Here is a 22,392-nt window from a genome sequence, read left to right as displayed (position 1 = left end):
GCCCTTATCCAGAACACCGTCCATAAGCCGAAGCACAGTTTTGTAGGCCAATCCCCCAGCATTGTCCATCTGCCCTGCATACACTTCAAAATCGAATAGTATGGCGTTTGCTGCATCCCGTGCAGCAAACACCTTGAAAACCCACTTCACTGGCTTTGCAGGTAGATACTGGATGAAGCTTGCACGGCCCTTGCACTTCACCATCCTCTCGTCTATCGCGATGCATTGCCTTGGCTTGTACAGGGCCCGGCAGCGGTCCTGTACATGGTCATGGAGCTCTCTGATTTTACGGAGATGGTCGGTGGGGTCTTCGGACCGGTGGTGCACCACCTTCAGGAAACACATGAGAGTCTCAAACCCTACACATGTAGAGACCATGGATCGTGTGTAGTTTCCTCTGAAAAGCGACTCCTCGGACCAGAACTGGCGGATTTCCGGCAGACGGTTGAACGCCATGTGGAACAGCAGTGCAAACAGACAGTAAATTTCTTCGTTGGTCGCGTCAACCCATTCTCCCTGTACTGCATATGATTTCTTCTCCCCGATGTGTTCTCTTGCATAACTGTTAGTGTACTCAACGATTCGTGCTACGATGTCTTCTGTGAAATACAATTTGAAAAAATCGAGTTCACAGGTTGGTTGAAAATTCTGGGGGAGCTGCAGGCCAACGTCGTCACCAGGGTTGAAGGCAGGAAACTCACCAGGTCCATCACCATCGATGTCATTGTATCCTGACGCTGGCTGATAATTCTGAGCTGCTCCTCGTCTGCGATTGTGCGCTACACCATGTCCACGTCCAGGAACTGCATTTGGGTGTGCAGCGATAGGAGCGACTCCGCGACCTCGTCCTCCACAGCCACGTCCTGCAGGTCTCCCTCTGCCTCTTCCACGGCCGCGGGCATGTCCAGCTTGTAGCTCCGAGCCTGAGTCAGTGTCAGAACCGTCAGCTGACTCGCTTGACGTGGAGTTCTCAGCATTGTCAAAATAAATTTCGTCTTCCGCATCGGAATTCATAGCTGCTAGTTCGGCATCCGAATTCTCTTCTTCGTCGGATGATGGCAAGTCAGACTCGCAACAGAACGGAAGTTACGATCTCTAGTAGTGCATCATGTGCTTACCCGTCGAATTCGACGGGTAAAAGCCCAAAGGCATTGAGGGCATTGCGTTGTGTGGATAGGAGTGGTTTGTCGTTTTGAATTTTGCACACATTGTCTGGTATTCTCGGACATGCTCTCTTAAATGTCTCTTTCCATGGCTATCGATGGGATAATGTGGTTTCGCTCACAGCAGGCAGGGTGCTACCTACCTACTGCCGTGGACATTGAAATCCGTTGAGAACTAAAGCGGCCACGGGGCGCTGGCCTTGCAGCCGCGAGCACTACTGGTTCGTTGTTGCAGTGTACGTGAACTAGAATGAGTGTACACACTACGAGACAGTAAGGGCGCCGGCATCGGTCATCCCACCGGATTTTTACGTCCACAACAGTAGTTAGTGTGTTGTTGCGTTATCATGTCGATGATGTCGTGTATCATGTCGATGATGTCGTGTATCATGTCGATTATGTCGTGTATCATGTTGATTATGTCGTGCACGTATTCTGTGTCTCATTCCTCTCTTATCTCACCGCGTGTCTCATTCCTCTCTTGTCTCACTGTGTGCCTCGTTCCTCTCTTATCTCACTGTGTTTTGCTCCTAGATCAACTGCAGTGCTGGTCATGGATCTCGGCCTACTGGAAATCTTTAGCAGCGCCGAGCGCAGTAGCCGGGCGCGCAAATCCATCAAAGATGAGAAGGTTTGTTTGACTAAGATGGGGCACTGGTCACAGATGAATGAATGGAGGCTTTAGAAAGAGCTGACTCTGACAGCAACTGGGAGATGCAATCATACTGCGTCATGCCACGTGGTATTCGGCTTCAGGTGTGGCTGTGACTTTTTATCAATGGCCACGTCACGGTGATATCATTGACTTTTTGGTTTTCCTTTGTTTGTAACCTTAGGAACTGCGGGAGGCGGACTTCTTCGATTACTTTCACGTCAATGTGCTTGACGTGCAGTCGTTCATTTCCAATGAGGGTGAGTGCATCCAGGGATGTTCCGCATGCTTCCACACAGTGTCCATCGAGCTTGAAATAGCATGATTCACGTGTACATGGCATGGCGGAGCTTAGCTGTGCATTCGTGCGCAGGAGAGCAGGCAGCAATGCTATATTGACCACTTGGATTGTGGCAGCCGTGTAGCACAGTTTAGCTCTGCTGTAGCCATGGTGTTATTCAGATACTTGAAATTGTTCTCTCTGTTGTCTTGGTGGCATCAGGTGAAAATTGGAGCAAGTCCAACCGTCGTCAGAACGCATGTCTCATGCCCAGTTTTGAGGTGAACATGCTGATTGGTCTACGACTCAAGGGCGGTCCACCACGCCTTCCACGGTTAGTCACTGTATCCCTAGACTGATTGGAGTTGCGGCGTAGATCTGAAGTTTAAAAAGACCTTGAATCACCGTGCTGTGATGTGGTCTTTGTTTTGCACTCCTGCGCTGGTGCCAGTGTGATTTGCATGAAGTCTCTTCCATTGTCATTCCTTTGTTTGTGATGGGGATTTGGACTAGGGAATGTGCGCTATTGTTTTGATAAAGATGTCTCCTCTCTGGCGATTGTAACGCTGTCTAAGCATGCATTTGGCTGTGTGTGTGTGTGTGTGTGTGTGTGTGTTGTTGTTGTTGTGTGTGTGTGTGTGTGTATGTGAGTGTGTGCGTGTGCGTGTGTTTATATTCCCATAAACACTACGACATCGGTGTTTATTCTATACGTATTGTGTTCTCTATTACAGAGTGAAGATCAACAGCAATGTCACTGATCTCTGCTTTGTCCTGTCCGAAGAGAGGATACAGCAACTCTTTGAGGTCAGTCAGTGTTCTTGATTCCTTTGCATTCTGTTCCTTACTGCATAGATGTATGTTTGCATGTGCACGTGTCCTGTTGTTGTTGTTGATTTTTATTTTACTTCGCAAGGCCAAACGGACAATGGTGCCCAATTCTATGGAAGCGAATTTCAAAAGGGAGAGAGCTACGGGGGGAGAGAAAGAGAGAGAGAGAGAGAGAGAGAGAGAGAGAGAGAGAGAGAGAGAGAGAGAGAGAGAGAGAGCCTCCTGAAAGGAAAGCTTGCAGCATCTTGAGGTGTTGTGACCAAGGGCACCGTGTGCTGTGATGATGGAGTGGCTTTTCTAATTTTCTAATATTGTGCATGACTCTGTATGCATTTCGCTCCCTTTTCTCGATGACTCCTGGGGTTTGCTGGTGGACTGTGCAAGGTTGATTAATAGCACTGTTTTCTTTCGATTGATGACACTGTTTTATTGCACCCAGGCGAAAATATATTTGCACTATAATGCATGTTCGGTGGCACGAATGTCCATGTGGAATGACACTTGGTGCTAATTTAGTACGTTGACATGGGGTTTCTGTCAGTATGCCATGTTCTTTGCATCTCTGTTTCCCTTATCTGTAGCTCTACTCCGGCTTGCCAAGTCCGTTTCCAGCCGTTGAAGTTGAATCCAGTCTGACGTCAGATGATCTTGTCGAGCTGGCTATGAGCCACGGCCTGCCCATCGCTATGGCAGTGTCGCGCACGCAGTGGTCCGGAGCTAGCTTTGCACGAGTACAGAGGCGTCTGAGCAGGGCCATTGAGGAGAAGCGGCGGTCGTATGCCGAAATGGTTAGTGTGTCAATGGCAATATCGATTTTTTCTTTTTTTCTTTTTTTTACAAAATAGCCACAAACCATCATGGTGCAAACACCGGCAAAAACGCACAGGGATACACATAGGGATGGCAGCCGAAGCAGTGGAAGCGGGGCAAGAGCAGCTCAACCGACCAAGGGTCTCGGTTTTAGCACTGCTCATGCGTGCCAAACAGAAAAAATACGAAGTGAGAAAAAATGAGCAGGAGCACAACAGAGCAAATTAGAAATAAATAATACCGGGTATGTAGGATATGTTTTTGTTTTGTTTTGGAGAGTTGTAGGGGTAATGAAGTTGAAGACATCACTGCAGCTGATGGTGGTGGTGGTGAGAAGGAGAGCTCTGTGCCAGAACTTTGCAGCCTAGAGAGCGTGTGTGGGCAGGCGTGTGTTTACCGCCATATTGCCAGGTGTGTCTTTACCACCATATTTATCAACGAGTTGTAGGGGTGATTCAGTTTTAGTCTACTTTCCGTAATTGAGAGTTTTGCTACTTGTGGAGCACTCACTGTACTGTTGTGTGTGGGACACTCATGTACTTGAGCAAGGAAATCAGAAATGTGCTGGCAGCCAATATACATGTGTATGTAATACTATGTATGAATGGATGGATGAGTCAGTGTGCCATCAGCATACTTCGATGGTGACAAAGATGATCGTGACATTGTCTACACATGTGTGTCCTTCTCTAATGCGCTGTTACACTTCTCTGGTGATCATGGTGTGCAGGAGCGTCCAGCCTCGCAATGCCTGTCCTCCGATGACATGCGCAACGTCGCACTGAGGCTGGCCAAAGAGGAGCAGGCGGAAGTGCCGCTCACAGCCGAGACCGATAGTGTCTTGATTTCAACTGACGGAAGCTTTCTACTGAGTGCGGGTGAGTGGTGTCCTGCATACTTTCTGTGCTTTCTGATCTGGCAGAATCTGCACAATAAAATGACCCAATTTATGAACGTCTTATTTACTTCGTTTTGTGCTGATGTGTGGTATGCTTTATTAGGTTCAGAAGAGGGCAGTGCCATTGTTGACGATGAAGAGATGTTCTTCGATGCTCTAGAAGAACCTGATCCACAGGCAGTGGAACGCCTGAGGTAAAGTAACTAAAACCCCAACTAATTACTTCTACCAGCAGAAGCTGAGCACAAGTATATTCACGTTTTTTAAAGTTTGAGTACCATCACTAGCAATCATGTCCTGTTACTATCTGTAGAGTTAGTTACCGGTAGCTCAGCCCTTCCCCATGTATATCACATAGCTAGGGATAAGTATTTGGTGTAGCTATGATTGATTAGCCTATTGGCAACAGATGCTGCTCATTGTGAATGCCTTCAAGAGCCTGGCTCGCATCCTCAATTTGCCCCAGCTAAGAGCCTCAGCCTTTTGTCCTCAGACACAGTCTATGGATAACTCGTAACTCACAATTTGTGAAGGTGTGGCCCATTTCCCAGAGTAGATGATCATGTGACCGGGTCATCGTGCAGCAAGACATACACAGGCACAGGCAGTGTACACACAATGCTTTTCGATCCCATCTAAAATGTACACAGCTGCTTTGGTCCAATGCAGAACTATAGCACTCAGATTAGGATAGTTGGATGGTCTCACTGACAAGACAGGATATTCAGGGGTGTTTGTTCATGGATACTAATGTGATGCAGTGTGCTGTTGAATAGTGGCAGTGCTGCCACTGGTGGGGCTTTACATGTTGGTATGGTTTATTGGTTTGCTCATCTTCCATGGAAAAATGTTGTGTGCAGGGAAGTTGTGGATGTTGCAGACATGGCGGTGACGTGCACTATTGATGAGGTATGTTTCCCGTCTGGAATACTACATTCGTTCATATTGAATCTTGCTGGCGCGTGTGTAGCCCGGCTTACAGTTTACTACAGTGTAGTGGTAGAATAAGGCGATCACACAAGGAAAATACATTAACCCTTTAGAGTCGCACTGATTTCCTGCAATAGACACATTTCCGTCAGTTCACATTGGACTAATCGTAACTCAGAAACCATTCACTTTGTCAAATAGCAACATATTATAATATATTCTATGTTTTCTGAAAGGTGAAACACCAAGGAATCCAAACAACACTTATATATTTCGAAACTAGCATGTAACATTTCACATGCCTGCCCGAAAGCAGCAATAGCAGCAGCAGTAAATTCAATCAAAAAAGGACTAAGCTTTTTTATGGCACTCTGGACTTGATCATCGTTGGTTGGGTGTAAATAAATGCCAGACGATGCATAATCTTGCTCGGCATTTGTCGAATCACCGCTTGGCAGTTCTTCGCTGAGCTGTCAGCTTGGACTGTATTTCAGGGGCCGACATGACGACGGACATGGAAAGAAAATGATGGGTTTTGGCACCTTTTGTGGTAATGGATAGCTTGAAGCATGTTCATCATACAGTAAAAACTTCACACTTCTTATGCCAACATATTTGTTACAATGCATAGTGCATGATCTACTATGTATGCTATCTGTTACCCGAATGCATCAGATCAAGGTGGTGATACTGCAGCAAGCTATGGCTGGCAGCGTCACCGAGAAGGAGTACCTGCGCTTTCAAGTGGACAACCTGTACTGCGAGCTGCTGCGAGCGCATCACACGGCGTTCTTCTACGACCAGCGGCAAGTGGTGTCTCCCTACCAAAGAGCCCATGCTCTGATCAGATCAGTACTGCTGGAGGATGTTACTAGCGACCGTGAGTGCATGTACAATGTGGGATACCTGGGCTCACTCTGGACACTGTGTGCTCTCTAGGAGAAGAAACGTGATCCATCGAAGAATGCGCCGCCTATTTGACTTGTTGACGTTGTTGTTGTTGTACCACTGCATTGGTGTCTTTCACAAAGCCTTACATGAGCCAACAGACTCCTGTGTTGCAGTCATGTTTGTGTTGCGTCGATGATGTATGTATGTTATAAACTTGGTGCCTCGATTGACGTGCCAGTCTGCCTCTGGACTATGGCTTTGCATTTCGCATTTCTCTCTATGCAGCGGCTGGTCCTGTAAAGCTACTGAACTCACCAGCCAGCCAGGCACACCTGATCAATCTCAACTTTCATCAGGTATACCTTGTTTGTGTCTACATGTATCTTGTATTCAACTTGAGCTGTTTTATTTAGTCTTTCCCTTGTTTCAAAGGCAAGTGATCGGCCTGCATTTACTGTGCTAGTAGAGGTTGGGTAAAACGGCATTGTTGTGTGCATTGACTACTCTACCGTGGGGGTATTACCGGGGGAGGGAGGCCAGCCACGTGTACTATGAAGGTATTGGAACACATGGCAAGCAGTCATTGAGATAGGACCTGCCTGTAGTAATGCCTGTTAACCGCATACTAGTAAACCTGTCGTGTTTATCCCTGCAAGTATGTTGCTTGAAGGGACTGTTATTTGCTGGAACTTGTTTAGCTAAAAAAAGTTGGCTACTTTCACTGCTTACACCTGCACAGGTGGATGAGTCTTCGCCAGTGCTATCCTCAGAGTTCAGCAATGCGCTGCAAGCTGTGCGTGTGACTGTTGCTGATCTTGCCCTGCTCGTGCACCGAGAAAGCATCTCTCAGCTCACCAACATGGGAGCAAGACTTCTTGTGCACTGGTATGTTCAACTTGCTACTTCACTGGTGTATGTAGTCACTATGTACGGCGTATGCCTGCCTATGCGTAACCTCAAGGGGGCAACTGGTTTGGGCAAACCATGCGCATTGTACAATGTGCCAAACTGTCTGAAGCACAGTTTAGGCATAACAAGTTCTGTGATTAAGCGTTTGACTACCAGTGAACGTTTGCAATGAGTACTGGACGGAACTGTTTGATACCTGCCATTAGCGTATAGCTTAGCTCAAGGTAATGTTCCATAGATGAAGAAGGCTGCTTTGATCAGATTTTTAAAGTTGGTTGTAGCAGTTCTTTGCTGGACTGTAGAAAAGACCAAAACACTACATGTCATGTTTTCGTGAACTGTAGGAACTCTATACCGGCTAGGAAGCAGGGAGACACTCGCATGACTCCTTCACCATCGTTCGACAGTGTGTCAAGTGCTACTTCAATGATGGGTGAGTTATCATTGCCATTGGGAGGCTTTACCCGCTCCCCTACACACTGACTGGATGCTAAGAACATGCTCTGTTACTTTTAAAACTCGGAATAACCGGAATACTAGTTTAGACAAGCACTTAACCGATGAACTGCTGTACTGCTGAAATGCTCTGAAATCGCTGACATTCACATGGATATTGTTTTGGCATCTGATGTGATTTCATGCAGATTTGCCTTCAGCATGCCAGTCAACATCCAATCCTGAACCCGCCGCCGCTGCCAGTACGGCTGCGAAGTATGTCATCAGCTCACAGCTGAATCGCATCACAGTGCAGTTGTGTGGTAACAACTTCAGACTGGTAGACGCCGGTGTGGAAAAGGTAGTGACGGCCGTGGAATGGCATGCTGCCCACATGCACTTCACCTGTCGGTAAGTTTATCTCGAGCAGAGTCCGAATCTGTAGTCCTCTTCAGTTTCCAGTACAGCCAGTTGATGTGTAAGGGTGTCAATATAGTCAGGTCAGTGTGATGTGGGAGAACGAATACAATCTGTACTGGACACAGCACAGCATGTACAGACATGTACTGCAACACATAGTGGTCTGTGTAGGAGGAAGTCCGTCTACTACATGTAAGACTTGATGGTATAGAGTGCACTGGATGAAAACGATGCGTGCACGGTGCGGAGTCGCGTTCGAGTGTTATTACAGGTGGTACAGGTGTGATCGCTGAATTTGAAAACAAGGGAGAGCAATCATTCAGGGGCGCGTGATGGGTAGGGGAGACTGGCTGCACATAACAGGAGGAGCAAACATGTGTCAAGCTGGCAGTGCATGTGAATCTGTGTCCTGGGATTTCTGACTTGGAACCATGCATTAGTTTGCATGAGATAGAGTTGAATCAATAACATACTAGTAAATAAATGCATTGTTTTTAAATGTTTCAGTCCGTTCAGCTATACATGTTGTGACTGAATTGTTGCTACAGGCTACAGTCACTGTACGTACAGCAGTCAGCACCGGATGCAGTGTATCCACAAGTAAGCCAATGCTATAATCCAACACCCTCTGGTTGCAGTACTCCAATGGCCCCTCACTAAGCACGGTGTGTGCCACTCTAGCTGATATTCACCTACAACACCGATCATGATTGCTTCATGGGATCCTCCGTTTATGCAAGCTGTGCTACCTTTCTTTGAACCGCTCCTTGTTTGTGGATTGTGAGCATATCATCTATCATGCGCTGTCCTCCGTGTATTGCTTTTCTGTAGATTTGCTCCATCATGCACAAGTCGGAGGACCTATTTGACTTGAGCGTAAGTTCTGTGTACATGTATTGTCGGTGAACTATCCCTACCCAGTTCATGTCGTGTAGCGGTGTGTGTGTTGGTATAAACAGTTTCAATGTGTCTGGTAGCCACTGTATATCAGTCCACTGAGAATGTTTGATGTTTCTTTACTCAACCTATATCTTGGGCTCTTGCTGGATATTTGCTCAAATCTGGAGTGACAGTGATATCAGCTTCCCCATGCTGTTGATCTGCTGGAAACACCCGTTGGCATGAGCTGTAGAATGCTAGTGAATGTCAGTAGAGCGGTGGAGTATGAGTACAGGGTCCAGACGAGGGCACGGTGTGCTTTCCGTGTGTACGAACATGCCGTGCGGTCTGCTGGTTTGATGTGCTCCGTACCCTGGAGCTATGCCATGCTCTACATGTCAGGGATGAATTTACTGTCATATTTTTGCATAGCAGTTTCTGCTACTGTAAATATACAAATTTTCGGCAGCTATTTAATTTCGGCTATATTCGGCACCGACCCAAAACGCCTAAATTAAAACGCCGATGAAATTTTTCACAGTATCTGTCGCACTATACCATGCCCTCTACCCCACGCCGAAAATAAATCACCGCCGAAATGTCAAAAATCGTGAAGGGCCGAAATTTTGCAGCGCCGAAATTTTGTATATTTACAGTATACGAAATCACAATTGTGTAGCAGTCTTTGATTTTGATAAGCATTTTTTCTTTGGAGGTAGGGTATTTACCACATTGTCCTTCTTGAGAGTGATGCCTGAAAGCCTAAAACGACTGAAGCATACATGTGCACGCAGATTGAGAGTGCCTGCACCACATACACTGCACTGTATGACTTGATAGCGCAGGCTAGGCATGGATAGTCTGTATGTATCGCAATTTTCTGCGAGTCACGGTGACTTTTGTGTAGCAGCAGATCGATTTTGCATCGCAAACTGCGATGCGATACAGGATAAATTCATCCCTGCATGTAGTGTTGAGCTGCCAGACTTTCCTACTCTTCGTGCTATTTCTATATGCTGAGCAGCTCCTGCTGGTTTTCCCCACACCTGTGCTTCTCTAGGTGACCGTGTATGATCGTAATGCTGCACCATCGGCTCAGCCTCAACGGTCTACGGACCTCGACTTCAATTTGAAACTGCGGCGTCTCCGTGTCACCTACTTGCATCACTTCACGTCCCGTTTGCAGGTCAGTTTTGTGTTCATAGCCAGTAATACAGTCGGACCTCGATTAACCGCACACATCCGTTTTCCACAAAAATATCCGGATAGGCGAGGGAACCGGATAATCGAACACACATACTGCATGCACGCATGGCATATGCTGCAAATCGGTAGCCAGCGATTTTCGTCCGGATGGCGAGGGATCCGGATAAAAGAGGACCGGGATAAGCGAGGTCTGACTATACTGGTATTTGTTCACAGTGATTGCTGTCAGTAGCGTAGTGCAGTGTTTCTCTCAGCCATTTATGTGAAGTGTCGAGTATCACAGTCTGTCCAACCTTGCCACCATTCCAAGGCAAGACATGCATATAATACTTCCTCCGCGTCATCAAAATTGTCGCAGTTTGGCTAGCGAATTGAAACTTGATATTACTCACGACAGAAGCTACAGAATCAGTAATTTATTACACAGGGTGATAGTCTGAAGTCTACAGTTACGTTCTAAGACAATGTTCCGTCGGATGGTGCGCATCACGCCGAGCTGGAGGCGTCGTCCTCGCTGATATCAGTCGACGAAACAATTTCGTTCTGTACAGAGTCCAGGGTGGCTGCAAATTGGTCACGTGTGGTCTCGCATGCTTTGAATTTCTCCAAAGGAAAGGACCTGTCATGCTTGTCACCTGCTCTGGATGACTTAGCATGAGCAGTACGGCTGCCTGTGTGATGGGAATAATTATTCCCACCATCGTCAGAAAGGATACCCTTGAAGGAAGCCCACAAAAGACGCCAAACTGAATCCATGCGCTCCGCTGGATACTCTTCCCATGCGCTCTTCACAGCTTCGACGAGGTCCTTCACGTTCTTCTTCTTCACCACCAACTCGGTGTCCGTCTGGAGGCTGGCGAAGAAGGCGAGATCGTTACAATTGAGGTCGGGTGATTGCGCAGGCTGCGTAACAACTTCGATTTTGAATCCACCTTTCTTCCCGTGACGAGCCCAATGACCTTCGTTGCCTTTCGCCGTGTGCGGGCGCGCTCCATCATGCTGATAGTACAGTGTATCACCAGCCTCAGGCTTGCCCGATCCGCGTTTGCCCGATCCGCGCTTGTACCACCACATCTTACTTCGCATCGCGTCCAGCACGCCGTCTTTTTTTAGCATCACTTTGCGATACTCCTCCGCATTCACGGTGACACTCTCGAGAATGTCAGTTTCACCAGCCACTGTGCCTGTACGTGCATCGCTGCGCTTCGCCTTGCGCTCCAGGGTGAAGGGCCAGATCCCGATCTTGCCATCGAATCCATACTCTGGTCGCGGGCGAGCTGTCGCAGCTAGAAACATGACTTTAGGCATACGTGATTTATGGTACACAGAGCCGTCTGCGGGCATTTGTACGGTACGCTCCACTTCGCCAGTCGATTCGTTCACAGTGAACTGAGGAAATACTCTGCACACAGCTCCGTCCTTCATTAGATAAAACCATTTTTCGTCCCCATGGACGATGTCTTAACAGTCCACGAATTTCCTCGACCGCTTGGTATACCTGTCCAGAACCCACGAGAGACGATTCAGACGATGGCGAGTGGAGAGCTTCGGTTTGATGTACCGCCTGCGTCGAACTGCACCAAGAACTTTACACCATCGTCTCACAGATGCAGGTGAACATGGATATCCCGCGGAGGCAAGCTCTCCTGCGAGCTTCTTGCAGGAATACTTTTCCCAGTTGGAGTCATTGATAGCAACGAGCTTTGTTGCCAGCTCAACAGTCAACTTCATATTTTGCCCACCGCAAAGACTGGCTCTGCGTCGTGTCATCCTCACGTTCCCTGCCAGTGATTCGTCAGCGACTTGGTCTTTGTACTTTTGGACTATCCGTTGGACCGTTCGGCTGGTAAGTTGAAGGTGAGGGAACCGCTTCTTCAACTTCCCCATCCCTCCATATGGCAGTTTATCAGCGCCCTTCGAAATCTCCAGATAGGTCGAAATGATTCGCCAGCGATCTGGCGTTTTCACATCTGCGCCTTTCAAGCGAGGCGTTTTCGGTTTGTCGCTCTTGGATGGAGTTTGTTCACCTCTCAAATTTCTTGCAACGCGCTCCAAGCGCTTAGGCTTCTTTGGCGAACTCATTCTCACTCCTGATCCAGCAAAAACAAAGATGAAGACGATTGAGCAAACGACTATTATACGATAGCTGTGTTCAGGCGGTTCCGCTCGACTTGTCACACCTCGCCCGCCTACAATTTCAGGGATGTCAGGGAGGACACGGCCTCTAGCTCGAAGCGATCACCTCCGATCGACAAAAAATAAAATTGTCCTGTCACTCTAGACATGAGACTATCATCCTGTCTCATTCCTTACCTGTAGCACCGCTTCTGTTGAGACAATACCCCATTTTTATATCACTGGTCAAACTGCGACAATTTCGATGACGCGGAGGAAGTATTAATATAATGTATACCAAGGCAATTGTCTCCCATGTAAATAGAGCAGGACGGTCCTGCTCAAATCAGGGTGGTTGGACAGTCCATTATCCATTCCCGCTCTCTTATGTGTTTAGGTCTATGTTATACCGTGGTAGATGCAATATGTTTATCTTGTTCTGTTTTGTGTTGTATTTGTCTGTTTAGAATTTCTTGTTGGATTTGCAAGTGATGGAGCAGATAGCCTGGGTTTCAGAGGAGTCATCACGACGTCTGGTCAGTTTCTGCCTTGGGCATGTACCTTCCTGCAGTGTCTGTTATAATTTCTCGTGGACGATTTTCAAATCTGCAGCACTCTGATGATTATTTTGTGCTTTTAGTGACCTGCAGCTTGTGTGTGTCTATCTCTCACCTGTAGGCCAAGGAGCTCTCTAAGCCGCGTGCCAGTCGAGTGAAGCTGCGTGCCTTGCTGCAGGCTCCCATTCTGCTGTTCCCACGCAACTCCTGCTCATCTGAAGTGCTGCTGATCCACTTGGGAAACGTGAAGGTGCGCAACGTGATCTACCTGACCACCGTCTTGCTTCCACGACCACCACCGCCGAAAACGGCTGCTGAAATACCTGGCGGTGGTGCCAGTGGCGGCAGTGGTGGTGATGGCGATGGTCATGGTACAGATGAAATGGACGGCGGTGCACAGCCACCGGAGCTTGTGCGTAGCTACGGTATAGATCACAGCGAGTCTGCTCAAAGTGCGCCCGAGAGCGTCATTCTACCGGTGGACAAGATCACGTTCACTCTCAAAGACTTTGTGCTGCTCAGGTAGGTCACACTGATGTCGATACGGTCTACTAGTACCGACTTGGATCTTGTTGCACAGAATCATGCCTGTTAAAAGCATCCATTCAAATGAAATTTTAATGAATGAATGGCTGAATGAATACATGGACGAACGAAGGAATGAACAAATGGACAAACTAACAGACGAACAAACAAATGAATGAATGCATAACTACCATTATGGCATATTGACATGACATTGTTCAGATATGTCTATTGGGCCAGAGAAAGAAAACAGAAAACTGTTTTCTGATGAGCACTTAGTGCGTGAAACTCGGAGTAAAAACTCTGTTTTTCATCCTCTTATTCTTGTTGAAACTAGCTCTGCCTTTCGGTATTGAGCACTCTATTGGACAGCCTGTATCCAATAGTGTGTTGCGTCCAGCGTACCTCTACTGCACTTTCCTGCGTCTCCTTTGTTGCTGTTCTCAGAATGATGCATAGTGTTCTGAGCCAGGATTCGCCGAGACACCTACTCATGGAGCCGATTAATCTGAGCATTCGCGTAGACCGCAGCCTGCAGCGCGACAGCACTGCAATGCCATTGCTCGACGTCAGCGCACACCTGGACATGGTCAAGGCAAGAGATGCCCCCCCCCCCATCATTTGTGTGGTATTTCTATCTTGCTTCATTCCAAGCAGCAACTACCCCAGAGCTCCGGAAAGCCCCGTAACCTGATGCCTACAGAATGTCAATGGTGTGTGTGTGTGCATGGGTACAGTGTCATTGATAGGAAACGGCATATGTAAATGGATAAGGGTACAAACAATGCAGGGTGGTTATATGTGTGTGCAACAGTCCATTATATGGGAACACTACATCCCTCCCACCGCAGACGGAATGTTCTATCGCTAAAGACTAGTAAAGAGAAGATCGCGGAATGGCAGTAAAAGCAAACAGTGAGGGAAAAGATTAAACCAGAAAAGCATGAAGGGCGTGGGAAAGGTAGAGCAAGCTAATCCAGCAGGGACTGTTCCTCTCCCCTTTTTGTTGTTATTTTTTATTTTGCCTCTCCGCGTTTGCATCAGGGTGTTTCTTCGATTAACTAGTTGTAATACATTATTGTGCAAAGATAAAACCAAACGTTTCAGCAAAAAAAACGTTTCGGCGACAGTTTCTTCTCCGAACTAACTGCAACTGTAGTACGGGACAAAACCAGATTGCCCCGATGACCCCTGTGCTCAGCTGCACTTTACGCATAACACACCGGTGTACAACTCCTGCTGGCCATTCAGATCAGCACAGTACATGCCGCATGGCAAACAGGGAAACCAACCGGAACCCAAACACACATGTAACTAGACAGCACAGCGCCCGCTTGACAGCTACAGCAGCAAGAACCTACGCTAAAACCAGACACAAAGGCTACGTCGACAGCGACACAAGTCAATGCGCATTACATGTGATCACTAGACTGAATAAGTCATGCCAAGTTCACACACGAACAGGGCCGGGTGTGCATCCGGCCACAATTTGGTCAGAAAAGGGCTACTTTCTGCTGGGCATCGTCGACGAGGCTGCAGGTTTTGCTGATGCCAGCAAACGAGCGTGGTATCGAATGTTTCTCCAGGCTGCTGGGTGACTTGACGGAAGTGGAAGCGGGCCGTGCTGGGGCTCTGCTTGGACTGGAAGTAGTCAGCGACAGCGGATAGGACTTGCTTTGGGAAGTCACTAGGCAGACCCACAATGAATTGTTCAATTACCATGGGGTCATCTTTGTCACCACTGTTCCCCGCAATCTTGGCAAGGCGTTGCAAATCGGCCGCAAATGCGTCTGCAGACTCATCCGTTCGTAATCTACGCTGCACGAACAGTCTGCAGGCTTCTGATTTTGACACACAGAACGCTTCCTCGAACTTCCCTTTTACGTCGGCAGGTTTCTGTTTACTAGAATCCTCCATTCCATCGTATACCAGAAAGGCATCGCCGGACAAGAACAGCGAAAAGTGTTTCATTTTGTCTGTGTCCGAGGTCCATCCCTGAACAGTGTGCATAATACTTTGAACTTTCCCCAAACTCAGGGAAGCTCTCTCCAGGTATGCCCTTGATGGCCCTCAGAAACGAATCAAACTTTACTGGCATTCTCCGAATCAAAATCCCGGGTTTCGGCACCAGATCGCTGTTGTAGATTATTCTCCACGTGCACAGGCTCCACGCAACATCAGACCACAGCAACTCCAGGAAATAAATAATCTACTATCACGGTATTAAGAATGTATAAAGGTACTAGTTGGAGACAAGGAAATAATCAGAACTTTCGGAAGACTCAAGGTTCAAGAACAACAACGAGCCAGACCCAAACCTCGCTGACTTCACTACTGCGGATGCGCGCGTTCGTGCATCAAAACAACAAAACTGAACTGTGACTGTCACCGACGTTACAGATTACACAGTGACAGGAATATGGTAACTAATCTGACAAGTCAAAGTCATAGAGAAGGAAGACATCAATGACAAAGAGAAGTGAAATGTAATCACAATGCACAAGATCAGTTACTTCACTTCAGGTACAATTTCATTACACCATCGAAGTCATTGCCAGTGTTGGCTAACGTAGGGACGAGCTGCTGGATGTCCTTGCCGGCCACATACTGGAAGGTGTCTCTCTGGCGAGTGGTGTCCGAGATGCCTACTGCTGCGACAAAGAGTCGGCAACTTCGTTCCCACGCAGGAAACGGGCGGCAGCGTCGTAAAGACTGCTGCAAATCGGGAATGGCTCCGGAGGCGGTAGTGGAAGCAGGGACATGGCAAGGATCAGGTGTTCGCTCGCAGTATTTCTAGCTCGCTTTAGGCAAGGATCAGGTGTTCGCTCGCAGTATTTCTAGCTCGCTTTATTCCAAACAACAAAACCCCCAGAGCTCCGGAAGGCCCCGTAACATGATGCCTACAGAATATCAATGGTGTGCGTGCATGCGTACAGTATCAGTTCGTACAGGACAGTGGTGGGGAGCAGCATATGTATATGGATAAGGATATTAACAGTGCAGGGTGCAAGTTATATGTGTGCAACAGTCCATGTATGTGGACACTACAATACATGTATGCGTTGTCGAGTTTTCGACCCTTATAGCATGCGTATGAAGTCTGCTGGAATACGGTTGTCTTAGCCATCCATTAAAAAAGAGTGTGTATTTGACTGCTACTTTAGGACTACAGTATAATGTTGTGTGCTCCGTATGTCATCCAGAGTACATGAGAAGCCCATTGAACCTTCGACTTTGCAAACCTGTAAGAAAGCACTACTCACCCCTACTCAATACATAGATGTGAAATCCCTGAAATGGGAAGTGATGCGTTTTTGCAGGTTTACCAAGTCGAAGGTTCAGTGAGCTTTTCGTGTGCTGGGGATGGCAGTTGAAAGTCACTCAATTGTCGAGTCAAGTCTTCGCATTGTTCTACAGTGTGTGCTGATATTTGGCACATCTGTCATGTCGAAATTAGCACCAATGTGAAAGCATTTCCCAACTAGGACTGTCACACAGAAGTCGCGCACCCTGTAAGAAGACCTTAGGGTCCGTTGGGAATGCCCAAGTAAAATAATAAAATACAATACAAAATACAATACGGAAGCTGCGCTCACATGTTCAATCTAGCAACTGTCTTGGTCGTTGTTCTATTCCGGCAGGTTCATCTAAATCGTCCTGACTACATGTTACTCTACGGTGTTTGGAATGAGAACTTGGCAGAGCGTCCCGCACCGTCAGCTCAGCCAACCAGTCCACTGGCAGAGGCGTCCGCTGTCCAATCACCGCGTCTCAGTTTGGCAACGGCTGGTGGTAGCGGAGGTGCGTTGTCTCCTGCACTTGTTAAGTAAAGTGTATTGTGACGCGTGGAGTGGCCGCGGTTCGTTCTGGGCATCGTGGACGGGATTTTGATTGTGTTCATGTGTGCGTGTGTGCATGTGCATGGACATGTGTGTGTGTGTGTGTGTGTGTGTGTGTGTGTGTGTGTGCATGTGCGTGTGTGTGCGTGTGTGTGCATGTGCGTGTGTGTGTGTGTGTGTGTGTGTATGTGTGTGCGCGCGCGTGTGTGTGTGTCCCATATGGTGAAGTGGTATATGCAGCGATTTCCAATCGATAGGTTGTGGGTTCGATTCCCGACGAGTATGGTCACACACGTCTTTCTTCTCTTTCTCAGACTCTTCCTGACTTTTCTTTCATTCTCCTGGGTGGTTACCAACAGCCAGTGTATGCCGGAGTATGTGGTGTGGTGTGTGTGTGTAGAAAAAAATGGAGAAATGAAAAATAGGGATTCACTGGCCAGAAAAAGTCACTTCAAACAGCTGTGTGGTGGATACCAGGCTAAAAATAGTGGCGGTCAATTCATCAGCCTTGCAAGCTGCTGAATGGTTTAATCCCAGCACAAGTTGCTATGTCTAACATAGCTGTTCGCTATCATCGCTTCCGCGATGGGCATGTCTGAGGTCTGAGGTGTGTGTGTGTGTGTGTGTGTGTGTGTGTGTGTGTGTGTGTATGTGTGTGTGTGTGTGTGTGTGTGTGTGTGTGTGTGTGTGTGTGTGTGTGTGTGTGTGTGTGTGTGTGTGTGTGTGTGTGTGTGTGTGTGTGTGTGTGTGTGTGTGTGTGTGTGTGTGTGTGTGTGTGTGTGTGTGTGTGTGTGTGTGTGTGTGTGTGTGTGTGTGTGTGTGTGTGTGTGTGTGTGTGTGTGTGTGTGTGTGTGTGTGTGTGTGTGTGTGTGTGTGTGTGTGTGTGTGTGTGTGTGTGTGTGTGTGTGTGTGTGTGTGTGTGTGTGTGTGTGTGTGTGTGTGTGTGTGTGTGTGTGTGTGTGTGTGTGTGTGTGTGTGTGTGTGTGTGTGTGTGTGTGTGTGTGTGTGTGTGTGTGTGTGTGTGTGTGTGTGTGTGTGTGTGTGTGTGTGTGTGTGTGTGTGTGTGTGTGTGTGTGTGTGTGTGTGTGTGTGTGTGTGTGTGTGTGTGTGTGTGTGTGTGTGTGTGTGTGTGTGTGTGTGTGTGTGTGTGTGTGTGTGTGTGTGTGTGTGTGTGTGTGTGTGTGTGTGTGTGTGTGTGTGTGTGTGTGTGTGTGTGTGTGTGTGTGTGTGTGTGTGTGTGTGTGTGTGTGTGTGTGTGTGTGTGTGTGTGTGTGTGTGTGTGTGTGTGTGTGTGTGTGTGTGTGTGTGTGTGTGTGTGTGTGTGTGTGTGTGTGTGTGTGTGTGTGTGTGTGTGTGTGTGTGTGTGTGTGTGTGTGTGTGTGTGTGTGTGTGTGTGTGTGTGTGTGTGTGTGTGTGTGTGTGTGTGTGTGTGTGTGTGTGTGTGTGTGTGTGTGTGTGTGTGTGTGTGTGTGTGTGTGTGTGTGTGTGTGTGTGTGTGTGTGTGTGTGTGTGTGTGTGTGTGTGTGTGTGTGTGTGTGTGTGTGTGTGTGTGTGTGTGTGTGTGTGTGTGTGTGTGTGTGTGTGTGTGTGTGTGTGTGTGTGTGTGTGTGTGTGTGTGTGTGTGTGTGTGTGTGTGTGTGTGTGTGTGTGTGTGTGTGTGTGTGTGTGTGTGTGTGTGTGTGTGTGTGTGTGTGTGTGTGTGTGTGTGTGTGTGTGTGTGTGTGTGTGTGTGTGTGTGTGTGTGTGTGTGTGTGTGTGTGTGTGTGTGTGTGTGTGTGTGTGTGTGTGTGTGTGTGTGTGTGTGTGTGTGTGTGTGTGTGTGTGTGTGTGTGTGTGTGTGTGTGTGTGTGTGTGTGTGTGTGTGTGTGTGTGTGTGTGTGTGTGTGTGTGTGTGTGTGTGTGTGTGTGTGTGTGTGTGTGTGTGTGTGTGTGTGTGTGTGTGTGTGTGTGTGTGTGTGTGTGTGTGTGTGTGTGTGTGTGTGTGTGTGTGTGTGTGTGTGTGTGTGTGTGTGTGTGTGTGTGTGTGTGTGTGTGTACTTGGGCATACATGTGTATGAATAGGGACAGAAGGCTTTAGGGTACAACTGTCCATGCCAAATCACCATGCTAGCGGTGCACTGTGTCACTTATGCCCTGCTATTCTGATATTCTGTATGTGCCACTGCTGCTCTTTATTCCGTTGTAGAGCTGTATGTGGTCAAGGAGGAACCAGAGGCTGCAGTTGAAGAGCTGTATGTGGTCAAGGAGGAAGCAGAGGCTGCAGCGCTGCCAGGTGAGAATTAGTTGTGTGGTCCCTTGTGCCTAAGGTAGCTTCACTGCTACAACTTTGAGTTTGGTGAGTATGTATCCATCTCCTGCATACCGTGTACATGTACGTGCACCCCTGAAGCTCTCTTTTCACCCATGCATGTGTGTGTGTGGCTGTGGATGCAGCATTATCTGGGACAAAGTCACATTCATCCGGCCAATCCAAGTCCACGTCATCATCGCTGTCATCGCCATCGCCCAGCCATTCTTCTCATAAGCAAGGGACTGACCCATGGGACACGTACCGTGTGACATTCGCCTTCGATGGCATTCACCTTTCTCTGTATATTGGAGAGAAGGCTCTGGTGGGTTGTAGTCAAAGGCATTATTTAATACGATACTTACCCATACCTACATCCTTTTACCATTATATCCACCAGCCCATGCATTCACCCATCCATCCACCCGTCCATCCAGCCATCCATCCAGCCATCCAGCCATCCATCCATCCATCCAGCCATCCATCCATCCATCCATCCATCCACCCATCCATCCACCCACCCATCCATCCACCCATTCATCCACCCATCGATCCATCCATCCACCTATTTATCCATCCATCCATCCACCCATCCACCCATCCATCCACCCATCCATCCACCCATCTATCCATCCACCCATCCATCCATCCACCCATCCATCCACCCATCCATCCACCCATCCATCCACCCATCCATCCACCCATCCACTCATCCACCCATCCACTCATCCACCCATCTACCCATCCATCCATCTACCCATCCATCCATCCACCCATCCACCCATCCATCCATCCACCCATCCATCCACCCATCCATCCACCCATCCATCCACCCATCCATCCATCCATCCATTCACTCATCCACCCATCCATCCACCCATCCATCCATCCATCCATCCATCCATCCATCTACTCATCCACCCATCCACCCATCCATCCACCCACCCATCCATCCACCCATCCACCCATCCATCCATCCATCTATCCATCCATCCATCCACCCACCCATCCACCCATCCATCCATCCGCCCATCCACCCATCCATCCATCCACCCATCCATCTATCCATCCATCCAGCCACCCATCCACCCATCTACCCATCTATCCATCCACCCACCCATCCACCCATCCACTCATCTACCCATCCACCCATCCACTCATCTACCCATCCACCCATCCACCCATCCATCCACTCATCCACCCATCCACCCATCCATCCACCCACCCATCCACCCATCCATCCATCCACCCATCCATCTATCCACCCACCCACCCACCCATCCATCCATCCATCCATCCACCCATCCGCCCATCTATCCACCCACCCATCCATCTGTCCACCCACCCATCCATCCATCCACCCATCCATCCACCCATCCTTCCACCCATCTATCCATCCATCCATCCACCCACCCATCCACCCATCTATCCATCCACCCATCCATACGCACATACTCACATAGATACATTCCAGTGGTCATATGCAGAAAGCTCGAAGCTATATACATGTATACCATCCATCCATCCACCATAGAGGCAGCTCCATTGCTCATAAGGCATGCTTCAAATTGCCAGCAGAACAATATTTCCGTTTCGCATGAGTGATGATTGGTCTTGAATTGAGTAACTTCTACAGCACATGTACAGTGATTTCACTTATGTCTGTACATGTATTCTCAGTCCAAAGCTCAGCGTGGTGAGATTGAACGTGAGGTCAGTCGGTGCATTGCGACTGCAGACCTCAGAGACGGCGACTTTGATGTGACCGTGCGGTCAACGAGCGAGCTGACCGCATCGTTTTCAGTGAGCGACCTGCGTGTGGTGGACATGCAGACGCAGCGCTGTGACAATGACATTGCCAGGTACACCAGCTCTAGTGTGTGGGACTGTGCGTGTGCAATGTAGATGATCATAGCAGGATCATCACAGGGATAATACGTGCTCACCACAACGCATATGCAGGACGATCACTATCAACTGAGCAAGGGCCTGCTATACCAGCCTGTGAGCTAGGTATCACCACTGCCCGTGCTCCTCTAGCCATTGTTCAACAGAGAGATGCATTATAGAATGGTGCAGATTCATTCATACCTTTTCCATTGTAAGCTCCTGGAACTAATGAGTCCTTTTTCTTCCTCTGCCATTTGTCTCTTACCTTGTTAGGATTGTAGATCGGAATATCAATCGTGTTTCTGACACTGATCAACAAGCCGACACTCTTCAGATGGTCTCACTCACACTGAACCGACCTACGGACAACTATTATACAGGTGAGTATAATGAGTACTTCCTCCGCGTCATCGAAATTGTCGCAGTTTGACTAGTGACTTGTCATTTGTTACTGACAACTCCATAAGCTAAACCATTCAAAACTTATTGCACAGTATGATAGTCTGGAGGCTAGAGTAACGTTCCAGGACAGTTGTACTGAGAGTTTTCACGCAGAGATGAAGGCCTCGTCGTCGCTGATGTCAATGGACGCAAACATATCGTTCCGAAATATTTCAAGAAAGGTTGAAGTTCGTCGCACCTCATCTCAAACGCTTTGACTTTCTCCACAGGACAAGAGCTGCAATGCTTGTCGTCTGCTAGCTCTGGATGATTTCTACTTCACCGCCAACGAAGTAAGAATACACGATCGTTGCGAGGTCGGTTGATTACCGTCGGCGGAATCACCCCGATCTTGAAATGAACTTTTTTTAGCTGTGGCATGCCCATTTATTTTAGCTGTGTGGTCAAAGCTCATGCATGCAGGTAAGTGTACT

At 48.1% G+C, this 22,392-nt stretch overlaps 1 protein-coding gene across 2 annotated transcripts in view; it reads left to right on the top strand.

The window, feature by feature from the left end:
- LOC135815577 (intermembrane lipid transfer protein VPS13C-like) overlaps positions 1 to 22,392 on the top strand; it is a 104,405-nt gene that overhangs the window by 36,678 nt on the left and 45,335 nt on the right. For both annotated transcript variants that reach the window (XR_010553308.1, XM_065328890.1), the window contains exons 26-49: positions 1,698 to 1,794; positions 2,000 to 2,075; positions 2,318 to 2,429; positions 2,830 to 2,902; positions 3,508 to 3,714; positions 4,467 to 4,614; positions 4,738 to 4,828; positions 5,495 to 5,543; positions 6,240 to 6,444; positions 6,741 to 6,811; positions 7,195 to 7,340; positions 7,709 to 7,797; positions 8,009 to 8,210; positions 8,768 to 8,819; positions 9,051 to 9,095; positions 10,159 to 10,284; positions 12,887 to 12,955; positions 13,098 to 13,498; positions 13,949 to 14,096; positions 17,143 to 17,302; positions 19,526 to 19,612; positions 19,774 to 19,952; positions 21,308 to 21,489; positions 21,791 to 21,897. Coding sequence is in view for 1 of the 2 variants with exons in the window: in XM_065328890.1 (XP_065184962.1) it covers positions 1,698 to 1,794; positions 2,000 to 2,075; positions 2,318 to 2,429; positions 2,830 to 2,902; positions 3,508 to 3,714; positions 4,467 to 4,614; positions 4,738 to 4,828; positions 5,495 to 5,543; positions 6,240 to 6,444; positions 6,741 to 6,811; positions 7,195 to 7,340; positions 7,709 to 7,797; positions 8,009 to 8,210; positions 8,768 to 8,819; positions 9,051 to 9,095; positions 10,159 to 10,284; positions 12,887 to 12,955; positions 13,098 to 13,498; positions 13,949 to 14,096; positions 17,143 to 17,302; positions 19,526 to 19,612; positions 19,774 to 19,952; positions 21,308 to 21,489; positions 21,791 to 21,897 (3,122 nt within the window). In the remaining variant the exon portion in view is untranslated. The remainder of the gene's footprint in view (positions 1 to 1,697; positions 1,795 to 1,999; positions 2,076 to 2,317; positions 2,430 to 2,829; positions 2,903 to 3,507; positions 3,715 to 4,466; positions 4,615 to 4,737; positions 4,829 to 5,494; positions 5,544 to 6,239; positions 6,445 to 6,740; positions 6,812 to 7,194; positions 7,341 to 7,708; positions 7,798 to 8,008; positions 8,211 to 8,767; positions 8,820 to 9,050; positions 9,096 to 10,158; positions 10,285 to 12,886; positions 12,956 to 13,097; positions 13,499 to 13,948; positions 14,097 to 17,142; positions 17,303 to 19,525; positions 19,613 to 19,773; positions 19,953 to 21,307; positions 21,490 to 21,790; positions 21,898 to 22,392) is intronic.

This window comes from Sycon ciliatum, chromosome 4, assembly GCF_964019385.1.
Source record: "Sycon ciliatum chromosome 4, ocSycCili1.1, whole genome shotgun sequence".
Classification (NCBI taxonomy): domain Eukaryota; kingdom Metazoa; phylum Porifera; class Calcarea; order Leucosolenida; family Sycettidae; genus Sycon; species Sycon ciliatum.
This window is presented reverse-complemented; position numbering and strand designations above follow the sequence as displayed.